This window comes from Martes martes, assembly GCF_963455335.1.
Source record: "Martes martes genome assembly, chromosome: 4".
Classification (NCBI taxonomy): Eukaryota; Metazoa; Chordata; class Mammalia; order Carnivora; family Mustelidae; genus Martes; species Martes martes.
In genome coordinates this window covers 64,434,961-64,445,985 of record NC_137891.1, presented here as the reverse complement: position 1 = coordinate 64,445,985, position 11,025 = coordinate 64,434,961, and the positions used below count along the sequence as shown (strand labels likewise).

General features: G+C 36.4%; 1 protein-coding gene across 1 annotated transcript in view; it reads right to left on the bottom strand.

Moving 5' to 3' along the window:
- Positions 1 to 250: 250 nt before the first annotated feature.
- The window catches only part of LOC308341603 (phosphatidylinositol 3,4,5-trisphosphate-dependent Rac exchanger 2 protein-like), a gene marked incomplete at its 5' end in the record, with an annotated part of 172,548 nt that continues 161,773 nt past the window's right edge, over positions 251 to 11,025 (bottom strand). Inside the window, 3 exons of the mRNA XM_080801648.1 lie at positions 251 to 1,260; positions 3,606 to 3,709; positions 7,602 to 7,735. Of these exons, the coding sequence (XP_080657774.1) occupies positions 1,202 to 1,260; positions 3,606 to 3,709; positions 7,602 to 7,735 (297 nt within the window). The 3' untranslated portion in view covers positions 251 to 1,201. The remainder of the gene's footprint in view (positions 1,261 to 3,605; positions 3,710 to 7,601; positions 7,736 to 11,025) is intronic.

The window sequence follows — 11,025 nt, the reverse complement described above, 5'->3', positions numbered from 1 at the left end:
AGAAAGAATCTTCAAAGAATAATTAAATTAGAATTAGCCAAAATGAGAGTTGGGTCTAGAGAATGATGGAATAGAAATTTGGAGACAAACTCAATGGCTACCATCTTCCTTCAACATAAGCAGTAATGGATAACATGGATATATTAAAACAAACAATTTTTCACATTTCTACATGTCACATCATTATTGCATTAACTTTTTGTATTCTAAGATACAACTGATGTAATTCAATTTATAAAACATTATAAGTAAAAGTATAATCAAGTTTATTTTTCAAAAGATTTAAATAGTTACACACTGGCTAAAAAAGCTTAGTCTCATTCCAAATGCAATTATTTCTTCTGCAAGTTTTGAGCTAAATCAATGTGATCAGTGTCTGATGGAGTCCTTTACTTAGAAAAGTATTTTACTTATACCTAGAGTATGCAAAAATACCTAATATTTTTATAATATATTCAAATAGACGGGGGAACATTTAAACTTTTCATCAAAAGTTTTAAGCGCCTGGGTGGCTCAGTGGGTTAAAGCCTCTGCCTTCAGCTCAGGTCATGATCCCAGGGTCCTGGGATCGTGCCCTGCATTGGGCTCTCTGCTCGGCAGGGAGAATGCTTCCTCCTCTCTCTCTGCCTGCCTCTCTGCCTACTTGTGATCTCTGTCTGTCAAATAAATAAATAAAATCTTAAAAAAAAAAAAAAAAAGTTTTAAGCATGCTTAAAAATATATCTTGATTAGTCAATTTGTATTATTTACAGCACAACATGGTATAGTCATTGTTTGTTTTGGGTTTTGGCAATGAGCAGATGAGCCTGACAGTGTTTGCCATCCCTCATGTAACTTATCCAGGGTCCAAGGGTGGGAGGGACTTGGCATATGGACATTGGTTAGCTCTGCAGAGACCTATCAACATCAGAGCTCCCATTCATAGAGTTCAAAGTAAGAACACTTAAAACCTGAGCTCATCAAAAGAAATGGAGATTTTGTGATGGAAGTGACCAAGAAAACAAAAAAGGAAAAAGCTGGTATAGCACACAGATCATTTCTTAGAAGAAACAAACAACAAAAGTTCATCTCTATATACTGATGCCTTACTTCTTCACTGCTCTCCAGTTGCCCCCTATAGATTTAAAATCCATATGGAACCCTGATCCATGGCTCAAGGCATGGCTATGGTCACCAAGGAAACCTTACTCCAGTCCCAGCTTCATAACAACGAGCTGGGTAAACTTGGACGTGACTTCAATGTGGCTTCATTTCCATCATCTGAAATGTTAACAAGGTATATTAGTTGATATTCAAGATCCTATTCATCTTCAGAAATTCTATTTTTGAATTCCAAGTCCTGGCTGAGGATATATACTTATCCTAAGGACCAAGTAGTCACACTTACTAGAAAACTAAATTTTCTTTGCAGGAAGCAAATGGGAGGTATACAGCTGCAGCCTAAAATTTCTTTAATTTGTAACAAGTATTTGTAGCGAGATTCCTGCAACATGCTGTGTATATGTGTTTAAGGGCAAATTAAGGTCTTAACTGTGTACTACAAAGTGTAAATTCTTCATCATATTTCAACAAAACATGAGCCTTGGAAGTTTGTGCCAAGAGGTGTCATCAGACAATTTATGACTAAATATTCTGAAATGTCCTGTCTTTCCCACTAATTCATATCTACCAGGGTCTGAAGGCTTGTTTCCCTAACATCCCTATCCCCCAGGAACCAAAGTCCTGAAGGTACACAATCCTACCAGCACTAAAAGAACATTTTCATGGGATTGAATCCAAAGTCCATTTGCGTTAAAGCTCCATCACCCCACATAGGCTCTCACTCCCCTACATTAGACACAGATATGCTGAAAATGGTATTCTATGCCAATGCCTCCAAAGGCCCTAGCCTCTTAGATTAATTTAGTGCCCCCGTTTCCCAAAACATAGGAATCATTGTCAAATTCACCAAAATTTACCAAAATTCACTTCGATTACCAGTGCAAATGGTACAAATGGGCATGATCACACCATACGGGGGAAGGGAATGAAGTAAGACCCAGGAGCTGTGTGCTCACGGAAAGGTATAATAAGGGGAGAAAACAAAGAGAAGCCTAAAGCAACAGGGGACAGGTGGTTCCACCAGGGGGAGACAGGGCCAAGAAGGAACAGAATGGAGGTCTGAGTATGCCTTCCTCTGCCTTGCTTCCCCCCAAATCAAGAACAACAGGGGCTTTTGGATATTCTCTTGAGGAGTCAGGTTACTGAAGCAAGACAGCTTTTCACATGTAGACAGACAACATTGCTAAATCTCACTGGTGTCCTCTCATTAAAGCATTAAATGAATTAAATGTCACCTTCTAAAAAAATATCATGTACATCCCGACATGGAAAGGTAGCCTACTAGGTCCCACATGTTAGCATGTGAGTATTTGCAACTGTATTGACAGCTGTAGCACAGAAAGGGATTTTCAGCTGTGCAGGTGGTCAGACATTTCCACACCTCCATCCCTCCCTTAGCCCATGAAGAACCTCGCCACAAGATGACTTGCTTCCCAGGAAGAGTACACCTGAGTTCTGCTCATTGCACCTCTTTCCCCCTTACCTGCAGCAATCATGCTTCACTATTTATGTTCTAGACCATGTTTTAGGGTGCTAACAATGGGATAGAGAAACAGCACACAGGTGAGCATCTGAAAATTTGTGCGCCTACAGATGATAAACATTCTTCTCTCCTCTGGGACTTAGAGATGGCAACAAAGGTATGTGGTAGCGGGGAGCTGACCTATGCCTCATCCCATGTTTAAATGGGGTATTATTAAGGCATTTCTCCATGTGGGAATTAAAGTCACTTAGCAACAACTAACATATTTTATTTCATCTTGTCTTTTCTTCTAGAATTTCTTTGAAATTCTAATTAAAATCATTGGGGAGAAAATGTGATCCAATTTACTAACCATTCATATTATAGACCAGTATATTGTCATATTACTTAATATGACCATTTATTTTTGCAAGTAGAAAATAAGTTATTTAACCTCATTTTATTTAATGTTTGTGACTAACCGTGATTCGCTAAGTTTACTTTTCAAAGTCTGTACCTTCAAATCCGCAGTGTGAAAATGCACTATCTTTAAGTAATAAAGTACTTAAAATGTACACTTAAAATACACAAAACACCCTTCCTCTACAAGCAAATCGACATGTTTATATGCATACTGGCATTAGTTAAAACAAATTTAGAGTTTTCTATATTCTACAGTGAGCACATTATATGAAAAAATATCACATATATACATATAAAACGTAGTATAATTGAAGAAAATAAATGAATCCCTTATTTTCTGCACTCATGCTGGCGATACCAGGAACTGTGAGTGTGTACATCACTCCTACTCAGCTATTTCTTTGTATCTCTGTGTTGAATGCTACTGTGTTTCAGCAAATATAATCTTCTACTTTGCCAATAGTCGTCTTCTCCTTTATCTTGCCTTTCTCCTCCAACTGTTGTACCCAACAAAATACTTCTAAGCTCTAATGCACCACAGATGAATTATTCAGGTGAAAAGTCTGTCTTATGAGGGAGTTTACTATTGGTCTTTCCTTCTAAAAAACAAATTACCTACCCGTGACATCATCCACACTCTCCACTTCCATCACCTCCGTATTGATCCGGCCACGAAAAAGGTACCGATGTCCGTCTGTAGATGCCTTGCTATTCTTCAACCGTCTTGCAATGGAATGAAATCACAAAAACATTGTTACTAAACTTAATAAAAAACAGCGTTGAAGTAATATGATGTAAACTAGCCATAGAAAAAAACCTAAAAAGACACCAATGCCATCAATGATATCAACTGTGAGGCTCTTGGTGTTTTTTACTTGTGTGCTTCCAAATGAGGCTTATGTCCTAGCTTTTGTAAACAAATGGAAGCTTCAGACTAACAACAACATACAGTTGGGTGGGTAAATAGGTGCTTTTGCTCAATTTAAAACATACAATGTACCAAATCAAAGTCTGTTCCACATTAAAAGTTGGTTATTTTAAAATTTCCTTTTATTTCTTTCACTTTCATTTCCCATTTTTCAGTAACTAGCTGGTAATTTCCATTTTTTCAAATTTGGATAAAATTCAGTTAGTACTTATGATCCCTCTGCAAAGAAACTGTGCTGGAAATTCTTAAGTTCAGTGGTACACAGCTGAAAATAATTTTCCTATATTTATTAGGAATATATTATTCCTAATATATTATTTCTATGGTATGAGACCTATATACTTGTTGAGTAAGTCTCTTAATACATGTATAATGCTTTATAAGGATCTTATTTATTTTTAAAATAGTCTGAAACATTCCAGAACTTTGGTATAGTGCGTCTAATACTGGTCTTTAATGTTAAAATGTTTGTAACACAAAGTTAATATATCCATGTTTATAGATGAATATTTAAATAATGAATTACGTGGCTAAATGTGTTTGTAGTGGAATCACTGAACATTCAGGAGAGATTATCATAAAAACAGGTTTTTTTTAATTAAAGAGGAAAGATTCTAAGAAATGATTCAGGAAGATTCAAGAATACCTAGTCACTCAAAAGATTTCAATTAACTTAAACTATTCCATTTGACTCATTGACAAAAGTCTACCTAATAATTTAATATACTGAAATAATTATTCATTTGTTACATTTGCTGTACAGACACATCTGGCAAAAGTGAAGGCATAAATATTCACCAACTTCAGTGTCCCTCTCCTCCCCACCCCTGCAGTTAGATGTATATCAGCCCTGAAGCAGGAGGAGTAGGTGCAGGGAGGGGTCACAAGGTGCTGTCCCAGTCCGAGTTCCTTCCTTGAAAGAGAATATATATTCCTAGCTTATCTGTCTAAAGCCTCATCAGAACTTAGTAGTCCTTCATCCCTACTAAAAGAAACTAATTAAATAGATTAGTTAACCTGATTAGGGTTTGTCAGCCCCAGGCCTTCACCATCTTGCACTCCTTTGTTCATTATGAAAGTCACCTCTACATGTCCTTTGCTAATAACCCTAAATAAATGCTACCAATTAGGGATTCAGGCCATATAGTATGTAAGTTGGCATCATAGAAAGCCAGGATAGAGAAGAATGCCAAGTAGTTTAGATTGTAGGTAACTGCGTATTCTCCCAGGCAGGACATATTATTGCGGTCTCTTGCAAAAGAGAGTTTCTTGTAAGTTGACACATCATACTTCAATCATTTTTTTTAAAGTTTTATTCACAGGCAAAGATAACAATTTTATTCGCAGGCAAAGAATCATTGTAACAGTTTTATTCATAGGCAAAGAATCATGATGTGGAATCTATCACTGGGTCCTATTTTCCAAAGTATTAATTTACTTTGTGATCTTGTGAGTTCTGCATAGGCTTTTAAATTTCTCTTGACCTGTAGATAATAACACTCAATATGAAATTCCACTAAGTGTCTGATCAATATTGTTAACACTTGGCTTAACAATATCGGTCCCTTCAGAAGGTGGTTCTATTAAAGTATACCAACTGAAAAGCTTCCGCTTTGAAAATAATTTTGCTCTATGTTTTAATGTAGAATATGTGATATCCCAATTTTCTGATTTCCCTTCTAATTAATTGTTTTAGTGGTCATCAGATACACATTGCAGGAATGTTCATAATAGCAGAAAAACTAAAACAAACAAATAAAAACCTAAAGTCCACTGATAGGAGAGTGAATAATTAAGTTGTTATCAATTTAATTGTGATAATATTCAACCAGTGGAATATTATGCAACAGTTAAATGAATAAACTATTCCTATACATGTAGATAAATAATTCACAGACTATATTGTATACAAAATATAAATTGCAGGAAACAAAATACATTATAATACTTAAAGAGCTCATTAACAAGCCAGACTAAACCATATCATGCTTTATGTATTAACTATTACACAACACATTATTTTTTTAAATACTAGTTTCTCCTGAGATTAATAGCATTAGTAAATTCCAGAGCTGAGATTCCTAATCAGCACTCTTATCTTTTGTGAATGTAAATCTAGAATTCAATTCATCAAGTCCCCAGGTTTTGCAGTTAAAATACTGTGGAAATTTGGAAAAGGTTCAGTTTACTCATACTCACTAAACAATCTTTAGAGCTTCAACAGTACTTGGTTAAAGGGGATGAAGTATCCTAAAATGAAGGGACTAGATGGTATATTCTTACTACTTCAATTCGGGAAGTGAATAGACAATCATTTTTATGCAGTATTTCCATTTCTAGTCACGATGCATTTTGTCCACATTATATACCCATTAAGGATATTTGCTCAAAAACTAGGATTTTAGGGGCACCTGGATGGTTCAGTCAGTTAAGCGTCCAACTCTTGATGTGGGCTCAGGTCATGATCTCAGGGTCCTGGGACTAAGCCCTATGTCAGGCTCTGCACTTCAACGGGAAGAGTCTGCTTCTCTCCCTCTCCCTTTGCAGTTCCCGCTGCTCACTCTCTCTCTCTCTCTCTCTCTCAAAATAAATAAATAAATCTTTAAAAAAAAAAAAACTTCAGGATTTTAATTTTACAAAATCTTTTCTGTTGTTTACCAATTTAACAAGGAAAGTCGTAAGACTATAAATGATATCATCATTGTACATGGCTAATCTTGCAAAAGCTTTGCACTGGAAGGCGGGCATGTATATTAATAAGTATGAGATCAATTGTAATTTAAAAAAAGATCTCATTCTCAAATGGATGCCTTTAATAACTGCACCTAGATGGATGTGTTAATTGACTTCATGGGCAAAATCCTTTCATGATGTATATCAAATCATCATGTTGTACAATTAAAATATATTACAATGTTATTTGTCAATTAGTCCTCAATAAAGATGGATAAAAACAATTGTACCTAAAGAACTTGAAGCACATTATAATTTTTTAATGAGTTATATACAAGTAAAATTAACAGCCTTTTCTACATCTTCCTAAAACCTATTTCTATGAATTCCTATCTTGCTGCAAAATACAAAGAATTTAGAAGAGCATAATTAAAAAAAAATAGACAATTTATTTTCATATGTGGTAATAAGCATCTTTTAAAAAAAAAAAGCTCATTAAGGCAGGGATTAACAACAACTATCTTTTTTTGAAAGATTTGTTATTTCTTTATTTATTTTAAAGAGAGAGAGCATGTGTGAGATTGGGAAAGGGCAGAGTGAGAGAGAGAGAGAGAGAGAAAGGCTATACTAGATGGGGCAGTCAAGGAAAATATTTCCAAGGAAGGGGAGGAAATGACTGGAAAACAGCACTGGGAAACACGGAAGACATATTCACCTTTCCTACAAAGCCCGAGGCATGTGGGTTAGCAACAGAAAAAATTTTGTTCCTCCAAAAGCTTCCTGGGAAGGTAGTGTTATTGAATGATAGTCACATTCAGTCAGGTTTTACAAGAAGGTAACGAGAAGAATCATTAAACAGGCTAAGAGTATGTGAATTTTACTGAGGAGATCCTGAGTTCCCAGGAACACAGAGGAAAAGGTTGAAACTGTGAGATTGATAATTTCTTTTTTCTTAAAAAATATTTTCCAAGGTTAATAAGTTATTTCTGAACTAGTACCTGTTTATCACCTTACCTGTGTTTCCTTTTGCAATACACCAGAAGATTATCAAAAAGAAAAAACACCCATTCTTGAATATTTCCAGAAGAAATTTTCAGCAAGACGCCACACATTAGCATCTCATGGCAGGTGTCGGTGATATTGGATCCCTAGGTTAAAAAAAAGAAAAAGAGAGAGAGAGAGACAATGTCTGATTACTTAACAGAAACTTTTCTGTGTAATTCTTTTTCTCAATAAAAGTCTGTTTTTATTTCAAGATATAATACATGGACAGGATAAAAGTTGAAACACCATAAATATTTATATACTGGATGGAGGTCTCTTTTCCTCCCAGACTCCTCCTCATCAGTCTCAGCAGATACAACTGTGGTTAGGAGACTCTGGGTCTTCTTTTAGCTTTCTTACACATGTAGGCATATATAAGCATGGATGATACATGTTACCTATGCTCTTTTACAAGGAGATGATTTCAAACTGATGCATAAAAATTCACATCTCTAACACTCCTCTCCCCCTCCTCTCTTCCCCTGGTATGGGAAAAGAGTTCCATGGATATATCAAAAAGTACATTAACTTCTCTAAATTTTTAACAGGTCTCAACTTATTTATCCACTCCTTGGATGGATAGAAGAAAAAAGAAGAAATTAAAGGGAAAAAAAAAAACTATTTAAAGAGAGCAACCTTCCATACAGCTTTAACACAAGGTAAAAGTTAGCACAGGCACACTCGTTCCTTAAATAAGCCTTCACTGAGTGCATGCTAAGGTCATGACTAATGACAAAACTAAGTCTTAACACAAGAACTAACCACTGAGAGGAGCCACAGATGGAAAAAGCCTGAAGCATGAACAGAGGAAAGCTGCCCAATGAAGCAGAGCACAAGCAATGGAGTGTTGTGTGAGCTGATCAAAAGTCTCTCCTTTGAGCCATTACAAAAGTGGCAGTGTATTTGTTTCTACAACCTAAACTATCACAACTAATGCACTGAGTTAGACAAAACAAAAAACAACAACAAAAAAGTTTTCAGTCAATAGCTGATAAGCATGCTGTTTTCAACACGTCTGGTCTCTTTAAATCTAGGGATAAATTTCTGATTCTTTCTCAACTCAATGCTTTTATTTTTGTTTTTGATATTTAAAAATCAGACCACGAATTGTAAATTTCATATTTCCACAGTAATCATTGATACAGTTTCCCTGATTACAAAAGTTTAAATTACAGTGATAACTCATACATGTCAGTAAGAAATTTCCCGAATAGGAAGTTAAGAGAATGTGATTGTGCTGAGTATCTGCATTACAAACACATTTTATTTATTTTTTATTTTTTACTAACTTTATTATTTTAAAGATTTTATTTATTTATTTGTCAGAGAGAGAGAGACAGAGAGAACACAAACGGGTGGAGCAACAGGCAGAGAGAGAAGCAGGCTCAATCCCAGGACCCCAGGATCATGACCTGAGCCAAAGGCAGGTGCTTAAATGAATGAGACACCCAGGCATCCCTACACACATGTTTTATTTCTTGTTTTTATATTTAAATTAAATTAAAAAAAATAATTTTAATTCCAGGATAATTAACATACAGTGTTATACTAGTTTCAGGTGTATAATATAGTGACTCAGCAAGTCCATACCTTATTCAGTGCTCATCATGAGAAGTGTATTCTTAATCCTCCTCACCTCTTTCACCCTTTCACCTCTTTCACCCTTCCCCCTTCCCTCTGGTGACCATCCATTACAAAATATTTTAGATTTCAGACATTTCCCTTTTTTTCATCTTTCATCATAAAGGTGGACATATAACTAGAGATCTATCAAAAATTTATACAATTTCATATCCTTCCTCATGTGATAATTAACTAAAAACTGTCATCAAATTCGAATATAAATCCCAATTTCAGTGGCAATGATTTCTTAAGTACTATCCCTACCTCAGAAAAAAATTACGATATAATACTATTAAAAATGGAAATAAGGAAAAACATCACATTGATTCTTGCACAAGGACCTATACAATGTTATGAAAGTGGTTTTATTGATAACAATTTTACAAAACGTACAAAATACTTCACCTTAGATTATTTCTCATGGTAGCCCAAAAAAGAAAAACAAAGAAGCTAAGTTGTTATCTAATTAAATGGTAGCTGCAAGGGAGGAGCAAGATGGGGGAGGAGTAAAAGACTTAAATATCATCAGGTCCCAGGAGTTCAGCTAGATAGTTATCAAACCATTCTGAATACCTACAAACTCAATAGGAGATCAAAGAGAAGAAGACCAGTAATTCTAAGAAGAGACAACAGACCACTTTCCAGAAGGTAGAACGTGCAGAGAAGTGAATCCAAGGCGACATATGGGAAGACAGACTGTGGGGGAAGGGCCAGCGCCCAGCAAGAGAGAGAGCAGTGGAGCACAAAAAAGGAACTTTTAGATATCTACTCCACTGAGGGATGTCACTGTTAGAGGCTAGGCAGGGCTGGCGAGGAGATCACTCGTAGAGATAGTATGGTCTCAGGACCCACGGGGTCAAAAAAAGACCAGGGGTGTCTGAGTGTGGCAAAGCTCCCAGGTACAGAGCAGGGAAGCTGGCTGCAGAGACAGAGCCAAGGAGGGAGAACTAAGCTCAGGGATACCTTGAACCATGATTCAAGGCATAGTTGGGCCACTATTCTCACAGCAGGAACCCCACAAGGGGCAGATCAGGGCAGAACCCCCACTTCCTCCTCCAAGAGGAGCTGCGCAGGAGCACAGAGCTGAAATCAGCTGGGTTTGGAGACTCCAAATGGGGCCATTCTCCAGAGACAGAAAAACTCAGTCACAGGATGGGTGAGCTTGGAGTGCAGACGGAGACCAGGAAGACAGAGGGATTAACTGCTTTTCTCTGAGGGTGCACTGAGCAGTGGGGCCCCCAAGCTCTCAGCTCCTCCAGGGCCAGAGACTGAGAGGCCACCATCTTCATTCTGTCCTCCAAAGCTATACAGAAAGTGTTCGGGGAACAAAAGCTAATAAAAGCAAACACGAGCAGATGACTTAGCCTGGCCCCTGGCAAGGGTAGTGCAATTCCACCTCAGGCAAAGACATTTGAAAATCATTGCAACAGGCCCCTCCCCCAGTAGATTAGCAAGAACATCTAACCAAGAACAAGTTCACTAGTCAATGAGAACTGCAGAACTCCAGAGCTAGGGGAAAGCAACACATAGAATTCAAGACTTTTTTTCCTATGATTCGTTAGTCTTTGAAAGTTAATTTTTTTATCTTTTCTTATTCTATTTTTAAAAATTTCTCCTCTATCTTATTTTAACATTTTCAACAATTTTATCTTATCAATACCTTTTTAAAAATCTTTTTAAATTTTCATTGTTATAGTCATATTCTACCCCTTCATTGTATTTAACTTATTTTTTGTATACATACAGGTTTTTTTCATTAAAATTTTGGGAC